At 36.8% G+C, this 15,239-nt stretch overlaps 1 protein-coding gene across 10 annotated transcripts in view; it reads left to right on the top strand.

Moving 5' to 3' along the window:
• The window catches only part of BLVRA (biliverdin reductase A), a 108,124-nt gene that overhangs the window by 56,657 nt on the left and 36,228 nt on the right, over positions 1-15,239 (top strand). For 9 of the 10 annotated variants that reach the window (XM_019718889.2, XM_074340508.1, XM_019718885.2 and 6 more), the window contains one exon: positions 8,384-8,491. The exons of the other annotated variant lie outside the window; for it this stretch is intronic. In XM_019718889.2, the coding sequence (XP_019574448.2) occupies positions 8,384-8,491 (108 nt within the window). The remainder of the gene's footprint in view (positions 1-8,383; positions 8,492-15,239) is intronic. 10 annotated transcript variants of the gene reach the window in all.

Below are 15,239 nucleotides of genomic sequence, written 5' to 3'. Positions count from 1 at the left end.
GAGCTGCCTGAATGCTTGCATCTCCTCACGAGAGCTGGAGCCGGTGCTATGGCGAAACCTGCTCCAGGAGACCCAATCACTGCTGTGAATTGCTTTTGGGGATTGGAACGCCACAGCATCTTGCCATATATGGGACTGGAGTTACTGCTGCTCCTGCCACACCCCTGGTCATAGATCACAACTTTATCTCACCATTACAGGGCAACCACCATTGTTCTGATACCTGCCCCCCTGGGTTATGGGTCATGCATTAACCTCCATTGCCAGAGCCAGGCTGCCACTGCTTTGAGCCCTGCTCCTAGATTTTAGGTTATTGCTCTGGTCTGTCACTGCTGGGGCCACGTTATTGCTGCTCTGAGCCCTGCACCCTGGATCCCAGTATGTGACTAATGGGCCACCACTAGGGGCATGCTGCTGTTGTTCTATGGCTGTCCCCTGGGATGAAAGTTAGGACTCTGACCCACCACCCCAGGCAGTGCTACTACTTTACCCTGCCATCTGGGCCCAAGCCACTGCTGCAGTATTTCATTACAGGACCTGTGCCACTGGTGTGTCCCTCCCTCAACTTGAGTCACTGTGGCAAGTCTAGAGACTCACCCCCACCCCCCCCAGTTCTTCAGGGATCTCACCTGTTTGCACCTTAGACGTCAGTGCCACTGCCATAGAAAGAGTACCTAGGCCTCAACCCAGGCACTGTAGTAGTTTTGTGTATACCTGATCCTAGGGCTCTGACTCCACTATTGGTCTCAGTACCAGCTTATCAGACTAGGTGTCAAGAGTGGTCCCCTTTCTTAGAACTTTCTCTCATGGGCCGCAAAGGAAAATAGGAGGACACCAACATCCTTTACCTCTGAGGATCCCAGTAGCCTTACCTGTGGCTGCCAATTACAGGACCTCCACAGAGGGCCACAGAAGACCCCCACAGACACTGACCTCATGATAGCTGCTTGGAGACTGGCACTGTGCCCTCACAGGAAAACAAAAACAAAACACTGCCTCACAACCAGCTGGCACAGTTGCAGGAACCATCAAGTGAAACTCTTTCTTTACTGAAGCTAGTCCTAAAAGGCTGGAGAGTTCAATGTTTCCTCACATGCACAGACACAAATGCAAAGCAACCAGAAACATGAAACCTCAAAAAACATGGCACCACCAAAGGAACACAATTTTCCAGTAACTGAACCCAAAGAAGTGGAGCTCTATAAGTTACCCGAAAAAGAATTCAAAGCAATTATTTTAAGGAAGCCCAGTGCAATTCAAGAGAACACAAATAGACAACAAACTCAGGAAAACAATGCATGAACAAAACAAGAATTTCAACGACTCATAAAAACCAAACACATTTCATAGCTAAGGAGTACAATGAATGAACTGAAAAATGCTGTAGAGGAAAGGCTCAATCAGGCAGAAGAAAGAATCTGCAAAATTAAAGAAAGTTCTCTTAATATTGTCTAGTCAAGGGGGAAATACATTTGAATGAAAAAGATTGAAGGAAGCACACATGAATTATGGGACAGCATCAGTTGAAATAATATTCAGATTATGGGAGTCCCAGAAGGAGAAGGGAGAGTAAAAGGGACAGAAAACTTATTTAAAGAAGTAGTGTCTGAAAACTTTACAAATCAGGGAGAGATATGGCCATCCAGGAACATGAAGGCCACAGATCCTAAATAGATTTTACCCAAAGAGATCTGCACCTAGACACACTATAATCAAGATCTCAAAAATCAGATAAAATTTTAAAAACATCAAGAGAAAAAGACTCATCACATTGAAAGAAATCCTGATAAGGCTATCAGCATATTTCTCAGCAGAAATCTTGCAGACCATGAGAGAGTGTAATAAATTTAAAGTGCTCAAAGGAAAAAGAAAAAAAAAATACCCAGGAAAGCTGTTCTTCAGAGATGAAAGAGAAAGAGACTTTCCCAGACAAATAAAAGGTGAGGGAATTTTTCACCGTGCCTTACAAGAAATAGCCTCTTAATGAATGAGTGCTTAATGAGTTCTTGGAGCTGAAATAAAATGACGCTGCCTAATAACATGAAAATATATGAACATAAAAAGTTTACTGATAAAGGTTAAATTCAAAATTCAAATTCAAATATAGTCAAATTCAAAATATTCTAATACTGCAGTGGTACTTTGTAAATAACTTTGGACTCGAGCATATAGGTTAAAAGACAAAAATGTTAAAAATAACTACAGCTACAATATTTTGTTAATGGACGCACACAATTGAAAAGGTGTAAATTGGGACACAAACAGCATAATTGGGGAGGGAGTGAATTTGTAGAATTTTTTTTATGCAATTGAATTTAAGTTCTAGCTTAAAATAGACTGTTAAAACTATGAACTGTATTATGAAAGTCTCATGGTAATAACAAAGAACAATCCTATAACATGTACACAAATGATAAAGAGAAGAAAGAATACCAGAACAAAAAAATCATCAACTCACAGAGACAGCAAGAAAGGACAGAGGGAACTATGAGACAATAAGAAAGCAATGAACAAAATGGCAATAAGTGCTTACCTATCAGTAATTGCTCTAAATGTAAATAGTTTAAATTCTCAAATTAAAAGACATAGGGTAGATTAATGGATAAAAAAAAGGACTCAACTATATGCTGCCTACAAGAGATTCACCTAAGCTTTAAAATACTCATAATGAAGGGATGGAAAGTATTCCATGTAAATGGAAACCAAAAGACAGCAGGGATAGCTATACTTATATCAAACAAAATAGATTTTAAGTAAAAAATTAGATAATGACAGAGGTGTCAATTCATTAAAAGGATGTAACAATTATAAATATATATGCAACTAACAGTAGAATACGTAAGATATTAAACATTTACAGATCTGAAGGTAAAAACAGATAGCAATGCAGTAATAGTAGGGGACTTCAATACCCTGCTCTCATCAATGGATAAATCATCCAGACAGAAAAACAGTATGGAAATAATGAAATTGAACTACAGTTTAGACCAAATGGACCTACAGACAGAATATTACAACCAACAGCAACAGAACACCCATTTTTCTCAAGTATCACGGAATATTCTCCAGGATATACTATGTTATATCACAAAACAAGGCTTAACAAATTTAATAAGATTCAAATCTTATCAAGTACCTTTTCTGACCCCATGGTATGAAATTAGAAGTCGGTAACAGGAAGAAAGCTGGAAATTCACAAATATGTGGATTAAACTTCTGAAAAAGTAATGGATCAAAAGGAAGTAAAATATTGAAACAAATGGATATGGAAACACAAATATCAAAACTTACAGGGTTTAGCAAAAGCATTTCTAAGAGGGAAGTTTATAATTATAAACACCTACATTAAAAAAAGAAGATCTCAAGTAAACAACCCAACTTTATTCTCAAGGAAATAGAAAAGGAAGAACAAATAGCAAAAGGAACAAAATAATAAAGATTAGAGCAGAAATAAATGAAATAGAGACTAGAAAGACAATAGAAAACATCAGTGAAATTAAGAATTGATTTTTTGAAGATGAACAAAATTGACAAACTTTAGCTAGGCTTACTAAGACAAAAATGAAGTGGACTCAATAAAATTATAAATGAGGGAGGAGACATTGTATCTGATACCATAGAAATACAAAGGATCACAAGAGACTATTAAGAATATATGCCAACAAATTAGATAACTTAAAATAAATGGGTAAATTGCTAGACAAATACAACTTAGTACGACTGAATTGAGAAGCAATAGAAAAACTGAACAGACCAATAATGAGCAAGATTGAACATGTAATCAGAAACCTCCCAACATATAAAAGCCAGATGGCTTCACAGGTGAATTCTACCAAACATTTAAAGAAGGATTAATACCAATCCCTAAACTCTTCCAAAAGAGCAAGGAACACTTCCTAACTCATTTTATGATGTCAGCCTTACCTGATACCAAGCCAGAAAAGGACACTAGAAGAAAATAAAATTATAGGCTGATCTTCATGATGAACGTAGATGCAAATATCTTCATCGAAATACTAGCACCAAATTCAAGAGCACGTTAAAAGGGTCATACACCGTGATCTAGTGGGATTCATCCCTGGGTTGCAAGGATGGTCAACATATGTAAGTAAGTGAATAAATGTGATACACTACATTAACATAATGAAGGATAAATATCATATGATCATATATTAATGGATGCAGTAAAATCATTTAACGAAAGCCAACATCCTTTCATGATTAAAAAAAAATAAAACTCTCAATAAACTAGGTATAGAAGGAATGTTCCTCATGGCAATACAGATAATATAGAGAAGCCCATAGCTAACATTACCTTCAGTGGTGAAAAGTTAAAAGTCTTTAATATCTGGGTCAAGACAAGGATGCCTACTCTTACCACTGTATGCTATTTAACATAATACTGGAAGTTGAGGCTGGAGCAATTAGGCAAGAAAAAGAAAGGCATCCACATCAGAATAAAAAAAATTAAAATTGTCTCTGTTTGCAGATGACATGATCTTATATAGAGAAAACCCTAAATACACCACCAAAAACTCTTATAGAAATAATAAATTTAGTAAAGCTGCAGAATACAAAATTAACATACAGAAATCAGTTACATTTCTATACACTAACAATGAACTATCTGAAAGAGAAATTAAGAAAGAAATCCCATTTACGATACCATTACAGACAAAATATTTAGGAATAAATTTAACTAAGGAGGTGAAAGATATGTACACTGAAAACTCTAATACACTGGTGAAATCTATTGAAGTAGACACAAACAATTGAAAGATATCCCTTGCTCTTGTTTTGGAAAAATTGATATTATTAAAATGTCCATATTGTCCAAAGCAATCTGCAGGTTCAGTGCAATCCCTATCAAAATTCCAATGACATTTTTCACAGAAATAGAAAAACTGTCCTGAAGTTTGTATGGAACCACAAACAACCCCAAATAGCAAAATAAATTCTGAGAATAAAAAACAAAGCTGTAGGCATCACACTTCTTTATTTCAACCTATATTACAAAGCTGTAGTTACCAAAACAGTGTGTTCCTAGCACACAGGCACACGGATGAGTGGAATAGAATAGAAAGCCCAGCCATAAACCCATGAATATATGGTCAACTAATTTTGCCAAAGGCACCAAGAACACATAAGGGGAAAAGGATACACTCTTCGGGCAGTGGTATTGGGGAAACTGGATACCCACATGTAGAAGAATGAAACTGGACTCGTATCTTACACCAGTCACACGAAAAATTACTTGAAATGTATCAAAGACAAATGAAGCCATAAAAAAACTTACCTGAAACCATAAACCACCTAGAAGAAAACATAGGGACAAATCCTTGAATCCTTGACATTGGTCTTGGCAATGCTTTCTAGGATAAGACACCAAGTGCACAAATGAAAGCTAAAATAAACAAACAGGTCTACATAAAACTAAAGAGCTTCAACACAGCAGAGGAAACAATACATGGAAATAGCAACCTACAGAATAGGAAAAATATTTGCAAACTGTATATCTGATCTGGGGTTAATATCCAAAATATAAACAATTTATAAAACTAATAGCAAAAGAGCAAATAATCCAATCAGAAAATGAGCAGAGGATAAATACACATATTTCCAAAGAACACATACAAATAAATGGCCAATGGATATATTAAAAGGTGCTCAATATCACTAATCATCATGATAATGCAAATCAAAACCAAAATGAAACATACCTTCATATCTATTAGAATAGCTATCATCAAGAAAAGACAAGTGTTGGCAAGGATGTGGAGAGAAGGGACCCCTGGTTCACTTGTTGGTGGGGATGTAAATTGATGCAGCCACTATGAAAAACAGTATTGCAGATCTTTTAAAAATTAAAAATGGAACTACCATATGATCCAGCAATCCCACTCCTGGGTATTTGTACAATGGAATTGAAATCAGTTTGTCAAAGACATAAATGCACCCCCATGTTTATTGCAGCATTGTCCACACAGTAGCCAAGAGATGGAAACAACCTAAATGTCCTTTGATGGATGAAAGGATAAAGAAAATGTGACATATGTTTATAAAAGATATTATTTGGCCATGACAAAAAAGGAAATCGTGCCATTTGTGACATCATAGATGAACCTGGAGTGCGTTATGCTAAGTGAATAAAGCCAGATATAGAAAGACAAATAGTGTATGGTTTCATTTACATGTGGAATCTAAAGACAAAAAAATTTTTTTTCATAGAAACAGAAATTAGAGTGGTAGTTACCTGGGGCTGTGGGGAAGGGAAAATAGGGCAATGTAGATCAAAGGGTACAAATTTTCAGTTATAAAAAGAAGTTCTGCGGATTTAATGTACTTCATGGTGATTATGGTTAATAATATGGTAGTGTATACTTGAAAGTTGCTGAGAGTAGATCTTAAGCATTCTCATCACACACACGCGCGCGTGCGCAGACACACACACACAAATAGTTAATTCTGTGAGATAATGTAGTGTTAAGTATCTTCATCTTGGTAATCAGTCCACAGTGTATACGTATGTCAAATCCACTTGCCGTACATTTTAAATATTCACAATTATATTTGTCAGTTATCCCTCAATTTAAAAAAATTAAAACTATGAAGAAATTCACAAAGATGCATACATACTACAATCTAATCATCAGACCCCATTCAAATTTCTTAGTTTTCTTCACATTATTTATAGCAACACGATTTAGTTCAGAATCACATATTGTCTTCAGTTGGCATGTCACTCTTAACCTCTGCTGTGGACAGTTCCTCAGTCTTTCCTTGGAAATTAGGAAGTTTACAGGGCAGTTATTTTGTAGAATGTTCCTACATTTGGGTTTGCCTGATGTTTCTTCATGATTATATTTGGCATGTGGATCTTTCATAGGAATATCATAGAAGTAAGTGATCTTGTGTTCTTTGCATTGCATCCTATCAGGTGCTATCCAATTTCTTTTTTTAATTAAACTTATTGGGGTGACAGTGGCTAGTAAAATTACATAGGTTTCAAGTGCACAATACTATAATACATTATATATCACATTGTGTGTTCACCACCCAGAGTTAGTTTTCCTTTCATCACAATATATTTAACCCTGTTTATCCTCATCTACCACCACCACCCCCCTTACTCTCTGGCAACCACTAAATTGTTGTCTGTCTATGAGTTTTTGTTTCTTTATTTGTTTATCTTGTTCCTTTGTTGCTTTCAGTTTTATATCCCACATATCGGTGAGATAATATGGTTCTCAACTTGTTCTGTCTGACTGATTTTGCTTAGCATAATAATCTCAAGAGCCATGCAAAAACCACAATAAGATGTCACCTCACACTGATTAGAGTGGCTATCATCAACAAGACAAATAATGACAAGTGTTGGAGAGGCTGTGGAGAAAAAGGAACCCTCATGCACTGTTGGTGGGAATACAGATTGGTGCAGCCACTATGGAAAACTGTGGAGGTTCCTCAAAAAATTAAGAATAGAATTACTATATGACCCAGCAATCCCTCTCCTGGGTATATACCCCGAAAATCTGAAAACATTTATTCGTAAAGATATATGTACTCCAATGTTAATTGCAGCTTTATTTACGATGCCCAAGACATGGAAACAACCAAGTATCCGATAGACAATGGAATAGTACTCTGCCCTAAGAAAAGATGAAATAGTGCCATTTGCAACAACGTGGATGGATCTTGAGATTATTCTAAGCGAAATAAATCAGACACAAAAAGTCCAGACCCATATGATTTCACTGGTATGTGGGATATATAACTGAAAGCAACCAAGGAACAAGACAAAGAAACAAACTCATAGGCACAGACAATAGTTTAGTGGTTACCGGAGGCTAAGGGGGAGTGGGGGTGGTAAATGAGGATAAACGGGATCAGGTACACGGTGATGGAGGGAGAGCTCACTTTGGGTGGTGAACGCATGGTGTGATATATAGAAGATGTAATACAGAACTGTACACTTGAAGCCTATGTAACTTTACTAACGGTTGTCACCCCAAAACCTTTAAAAACAAATCTCATTTTAGCTCCTCTTTCAATGCCAACAATCCCTTCTCAGTATTTCTGAGATTTTTATGCTGTACTATCCCCTTTTGTCTAGAACAGAAGCTAATATTCAGCTGGCTCTCAGATCTAATCTTGGCTTTGGGGAAGGTGGATACAATCTTGCTATTTCAGATTTTCATTTCTGTTGTAATCTTAGAACTGGTAATACCTACGTCCGGGGTGTGTAAGGGTACTGGTGCCCAGGGTGTTTCCAAAGTCTGTTGTCCTTGTGTGCTGGAGGAAGACAGACTTACACTCTCGGATGCACAACTATATACAATTGATGATGACTGCTGTTTTTATTACACTTTTTTTGTCATGACAGGAAAAGTATTGCATGAGGAACATGTTGAACTCTTGATGGAAGAGTTTGCATTCCTGAAAAAAGAAGTGGTGGGAAAAGAACTGCTGAAAGGAACTCTTCTCTTCACAGGTCAGTTTTAGGTGGGATCACAAGTCATGCGTCACTGGTGAGGCCAGGATGCCATCCAGGTTTTTTCCTAGCTCTCTAAGATGTGAACTAGGGTTTATTAATGCTAAAGATTCTCTGTCTGAGGGCCAGTTTAATTTTTTAATGCATCCACAAACAGTAAAAATATCGATTTTTCTTCTTTCCTCAAGTATGATTGAATTGCTTGGTGGGTCTTGGGTAAAAAGTGTGTTAGAAATCATTGTGTACGGATCACGAGAATCTTCATGAGGGATTTAAACCCTGCTGTATGCAATGTGTTAAGCATACTTATGTTTCCATCCCCATCTACTAAGTAGAGTTTTCTCTCATGAAATCTTGAAAAAGCTGGAGATTATTTTCCCACAGGAGGTTGAAAATGAAACCTCTCTTTTTAAAACATGACTGAGAGAAAGGTTTTTGGAGAGGAGAATGTACTACTTTTTGTGGAACAAATAGAACATGCTAGCCCCTTTCATCCTCCAGCAAATTACAAGGATTTTGGCTGTGGCCAAAATACTTGATCTACCATATATTTGGCTATTTAATGTTGGTCATTCTTTGAGCACCTCCACTAGCAATAGGAAATGAGCGTTCTGGAGCCTCCTGTCCATTCATTTTTGAATGGACTCCTAATCTGTCCCTAGGATATCTGTGGCACCTTTCCTGAGGGCTTCCATTACAGAAAGGAAACCTTGACATGGCTTGGCATTGTTAAATTGTAACACCATTAATCTCTTCATGAGTTTCCAGAAAATATAATGGAAGCTCATTTCAAAATCCATCTTCAACACTTAAAATGGTATAATTAGTTGTGGCAACAAATAATAATAGCCATTAATTTTCACAAGGAACTGCGCTAAGTATATGGCATGCATTATTTCATGTTAATGCAAATGCTAATCCTATAAACTAGGTTTTATTACCCCCAGTATACAGGTAAAATATTAAACTCAGAGAGGTGAGTAGCTTCACAAAGTTGACACAATAGTTATGTGGCAGAGGCAGATTGGAGATTAGGCCTCTGAGAACATGGCTCAAAATTTTGATGGCTGCTTAGTCCTCTGCAAAGAACAAGAGCAAATGGTAACCAATGCAGAGGAAGCCACCTTTCTTTTGTAAGTTTGATACTTAGGTCTTAGTGATTTCAAACCATGTTGTCTATGAAAATAATAACTTCTGTTTGCTTTTCAAAATAATTTTTCAATTACAGGTGAGATATAATATTACATTAGTTTCATGTGTACAACATAGTAATTAGACATTTATATAACTTATCAACTGATCACCCTGATAAGTCTGACCCACCTGACACCATACATTATTATTACAATATTATTGACTATATTATTGAATGGACTCCTAATCTGTCCCTAGGATATCTGTGGCACCTTTCCTGAGGTTGTACTTTATGTTGTCTGTCCCTAGGATATCTGTGGCACCTTTCCTGTATGTTGTACTTTACATCCACATGACTGTGTTTTTAACTGGCAATTTGTACATCATAATCCCTTCCCCCTTTTCATCCTTCCCTCAAATCCCCCTCCTATCTGGCAACCATCCGTTTCTTCTATATGAGTCTGTTTCTGTTTTGTTTGTTATTTATTTTGTTCTTTAAATTCCACATATAAGTGAGATCATGTGGTATTTTTCTTTCTCTGTCTGACTTATTTCACTTAGCATAATAATCTCTAGGTTCATTCATGTTGTCACAAATGGCAAGATTTCATTCTTTTTATGGCTGAAGTAGTATTCCATTGAATAAATATACCACATCTTTATCTATTCATCTATCACTGGACATTTAGGTTGCTTTCATATCTTGGCTATTGGAAGCAATATTGCAGTGAACATAAGGATGCATATATCTTTGCAAATTATGAATTGGATTTCTTTGTATGAATACCCAGAAGTGGAATTGCTGAGTCATAAGGTAGATCTGTTCAGATCCTTTGGCCATTTTTTATATCAGATTGTTATTTTGGTGTTAAGTTATATGAATTCCTTATATATTTTGGATATTAACCCCATATCAATGTATCATTGCCAAACATCTTTTCCCAGTCTGTAGGTTGTCTTTTCATTTTGTTGATGGTTTCCATTGCTCTGCAAAAACTCTTTAGTTGGATGTAGTCCCATTGCTTTATTGTTCTTCTTTTGTTTCCATTGCCTAAGAAGACACATCAAAAACAAAAATTATTAAGAGCAATGTGAAAGAGTATACTGCCTGTTTTCTTGTAGGAGTTTTACCGTGTTTCCCCGAAAATAAGACCTAGGCGGACCATCAGCTCTAATGCATCTTTTGGAGCAAGAATTAATATAAGGTTTGGTATTATATTGTATTGTATTGTACTGTACTGTACTATACTATACTATACTATACTATACTATATTATATATTATAATATATCATATTATATTTATTATATTATACCTGGTCTTATTTAAGACAGGTTCTTATATTAATTTTTGCTCCAAAAGACGCATTAGAGCTGATGGTCTAGGTAAGTCTTATTTTCGGGGAAACATGTTATGGTGTTGAGTTTAAGTCTTTAATCCATTTTGAGTGTATTCTTCTTTATGGTGTAAAAAAGTGATCCAGTTTCATTCTTTTGCATTTGTGTATCCAGTTTTCTCACCACCATTTATTGAAGACACTGTCTTTACCCTATTGAATATCCTTCCCTCCTTTGTCATAGATTAATTAACCATATAGACATGGGATTATTTCTGGATTCTATTCTGTTCCATTGATCTATGTGTCTTTTTTATGCCAATACCATGCTGTTTTGATTACTATAGCCTTGTAGTATAGTTTGATATCAGGTAGCGTGGTACCTCCAAATTTGTTCTTCTTTCTGAAGATTGCTTTGGCTGTTCAGGGTCATTTATGGTTCCATATAAATTTTGGGATTACTTTTTTCTACTAATATGAAAAATGCCATTGGTATTTTGATAGGGATTGAACTGAATCTGTAGATTGCTCTGGGTACTATGTACATTTTAGCAATGTTATTTTTTACTATCCGTGAGCACTGAGTATGTTTCCATTTGTTTGTCTCTTCTTCAATTTCTTTCTTTAATGTCTTATACTTTTCCAAGTACACGTCTTTTACCTCCTTTGATAAATTTATTCTAGGTTTTTTAATTTTTTTGGATGCAATTGTAAGGGAATTGTTTTCTTAATTTCTCTTTCTTATAGTTTATTATAGTATAAAAATGCTACCAATTTCTGAATATTAATTGTATGTCTTGCTAGTTTACTGAATTAACTTATCAGCTCTACTAGATTTTTTGTGGATTGTTTAGCATTCGCTATATATAGTATTATGTCATCTGCAAATAATGAGAGTTTTACTTCTTTCCACTTTTGATGCTTTTTATTTCTTTTTGTTGTCTGATTGCTGTGGCTAGGACTTCTAATACTATGTTGAATAAAAGTGGTGAAAGTGGGCATCCTTGTCTTCTTCCAGACCTTAAGGAAAACACTTTTAGCTTTTCACTATTGAGTATGATATTAGCTGTGGGTTGGTCTTATATGGTCTTTTTATGTTCAGCTATGTTCCCTCCATTCCCACTTTGCTGAGAATTTTTGTCATAAATGGATGTTAGATTTTGTCAAATGCTTTTTGAATCTATTAATATGATCATGATATTTATCTAGTGTATTAACATTAATTGATTTGCACATATTGAATCATCCATGCATCCCAGGAATAAATCCCACTTCATCATTATGTATGATCTTTTTAATATATTGCTGAATTTGTTTTGCTAATATTTTGTTGAGGATTTTAACATCTATGTTTGCGAGGCATGTGGGCCTATAATTTTCTTTTGTTTTCCTTCTCTTTTTTTTTTTTTTTTTTTTTTTGGTAATGTCTTCATGTGGTTTTGGAATCAGGGTAATGGTGGCTTCATTAAATGAGCTTGGGAGCTTTCTGTCCTCTTCAATTTTATAGAATAGTTTGAGAAGTTTTGGTGTTAATTCTTTGAATGTTTGGAAAAATTCACCTGTGACACGATCTGATCCAGGACTTTTGTTTGTTGGAATTGTTTGGGTTACCCATTCAATATTTTAGTGGTTATTGGTCTGTTCAGATTTTCTATTTTTTCTTGCTTCAGTCTTAGAAGATTATTTCTAGGAATTTATCCATTTCTTCAAGATTGTGCAATTGTTGGCATATAATTGTTTTCAGTATTTTCTTGTAATCCTTTGTATTTATGTGGTGTCAACTGTCACTTCTCTTTCATTTCTGATTTTATTTGGGCCCTCTTTTTTTTCATGAGTCTGGTTAAAGATTTGTCAATTTCTTTATGTTCTTAAAGAGCGAGCTTTTGGTTTCATTGATCTTTTGCGTTGTTTATTTAGACTATTTAATTTATTTCTGCTCTGATCTTTGTTATTTCCTTCGTTCTACTTTCTTGGGACTTTTTTCTTCATTTTTTTCTAGTTCCTTTAGGTGTAAGGTTGGTATTTCTTGGAGATTTTTCTTGTTTCTTGCAGTAGGCCTAAGAATTTCCTTCTTAGAAGTGTTTTGGCTATGTCCCATAGATTTTGGGTCAATATTTTATTTTATTTATTTATTTTTTTGTCTCAAGGCATTTTTTTTTTTTTTTAATTTTCTCCTTCATTGAAGTGTTAACCCAATTGTTTAGTATCATGTTATTTAACCTCCAGGTGTTTCTGTGTTTTTCAGTTTTCTTTTGTAATTTCTAGTTTCATGCCATTCTTGAGACATTGCTGTGATCAGAGAAATTGCTTGATATGATTTCAATCCTCATAAATTCATTGAGACTTGTTTTCTGGCCTAATACGTGGTGTGTCCTTGAAAATGTTCCATTTGTACTTGAAAAGAATGTATATTTCTTTCTTTAGGGTGAAATATTCTAAAAATATCAATTAAATCCCTCTGGTCTAATGTGTCATTTAAGGCTACTGTTTCCTGTTGATTTTGTCTTGATGATCTATCCCTTGATGTCAATGGGGGTATTAAAGTTGCCTATTATGGACTTCCGGAAAAATGGCGGCGTGAGGTGAGCCTCTGTAAAGCTCCCCTGGAATTTACAAAGAATCGAACAACAAAAACTCCACAAAGGACTCCCTGCACAGCAGACAGGCAAGACGAAGAGGCTCACTACCGACTGAAATCACCTACAGGTGGGAGATTCGCGCGAGTGGAGGGAGGAGGAAAGGGAGAAGTGCGCTGAGACGGAGCCCCGCGGGCGCAGGACGCAGACCTAGCTCAGTGATCCGAGCTCACTGCTTCCCGAAACTACCGCAGCTGCGAGTGAGGGAAGAACTCGGACTGCGAGGGCTCCGCCTGGTCTTCCACAGGGCTGAGAGGACAGCATATACCACGGCTGAACCCAACGCTCACGGCAGAGACCTCGGAGAAAAGACTGAGGGAAAAAGGCTGAAAACGGTGGTTTAAGCCCGCACTGCCGAGCAGAGAACGGAGCCTTAGGCACTGAGACTAGCCGCCCCCTCCCACCCCTCCCAGAGCTCGCCCCGCCCGACCTGCCGGTGCTAGAAGCGGAACAGTAGCAGTGTCAGATCAAAACAACACAAATTTGCAGTTTTGAGAACTGTGGGCCGCAGACACAAATTCACAGCCCAACTAGTTCCGGCAAAGGGGAGGGAGCTGTGGAAGCAGGACTGGCTGTGGTGCTGGTTGCCACCATTGCTCTGGGCCACCTCTCACAACTTACCCCGCCCCTGACCCCACCTATCTGGGCGGATCCCTGCAGGAGTAAACAACTGCTGAAACATACGGGCTCTGACTCAGGAGCTGGAAAAGCTTTGGAACATCAAAAGCTCTCCGCATACCCACTGGGACACTGCGCCCTGTGACCTAGACGAACTATTAACAGAGGAGAAGCCCGTCTCCCAGGGAATCCCCCCATTGTGTGAGAAGTTGGAATAGTGCAGAGAAAACATAGCACTACCGTGTGGGAGAAGAAAAATAAGTTGCAGTTGGAGAAATACTAAGACATTCTACCAACAAGTACTGGAAAACAAAAGAAAGACCTCTTCCTATCAACCTGTTACAGAAGTCACTCCTGTAGATGTCTAGGAAGAGAAATAGTAAACCAGTAATCGCCATGAATAACCAAGGCAACAAGATAGCTCAGAAAGAAAGTGAAAAATCTCCAGAGAAGGCACTTAAAGATACAGAAATATGTGACTTAAGTGACAGAGAATTCAAGATTACGGTTCTGAAAAAACTCAACGAGATACAAGAAAACACAGATAGGCAGTTAAATGAACTCAGAAACTCAATCAAAGAACAGCATGAGCATTTTACGAAAGAGATTGAAATTTAAAAAAAAACAAATAGAATTTCTGGAGATTAAGAACTCAATAGAAGAAATTAAGAATGAAATAACCAGCTTAGGTAGTAGAGTTGACCAGATGGAGCAAAGAATCAGTGACATCGAAGATAGAAACCTGGAAATGACACAAATAGAAGAAGAAAGAGACTTGAGACTTAAAAGAAATGAAAGAACTCTACAAGAACTTTCTGACTCCATCAGAAAGAGCAATATAAGAATAATGGGCATACCAGAAGGAGAAGAAAGAGAGAAGGGAACAGAGAATATATTCAAACAAATTGTCGATGAGAACTTCCCAAATTTGTGGACAGAACTGGACCCTCGAATCCAAGAAGCAAATAGAACACCTAGTTACCTCAATCCCAACAGACCTTCTCCAAGGCACATTGTATTGAAG

This window comes from Rhinolophus sinicus, linkage group LG09 (genome assembly GCF_036562045.2).
Source record: "Rhinolophus sinicus isolate RSC01 linkage group LG09, ASM3656204v1, whole genome shotgun sequence".
NCBI classification, from domain to species: domain Eukaryota; kingdom Metazoa; phylum Chordata; class Mammalia; order Chiroptera; family Rhinolophidae; genus Rhinolophus; species Rhinolophus sinicus.
The sequence above is the reverse complement of the archived record's forward strand: the minus strand, read 5'-3'. Positions and strand labels throughout refer to the sequence as shown.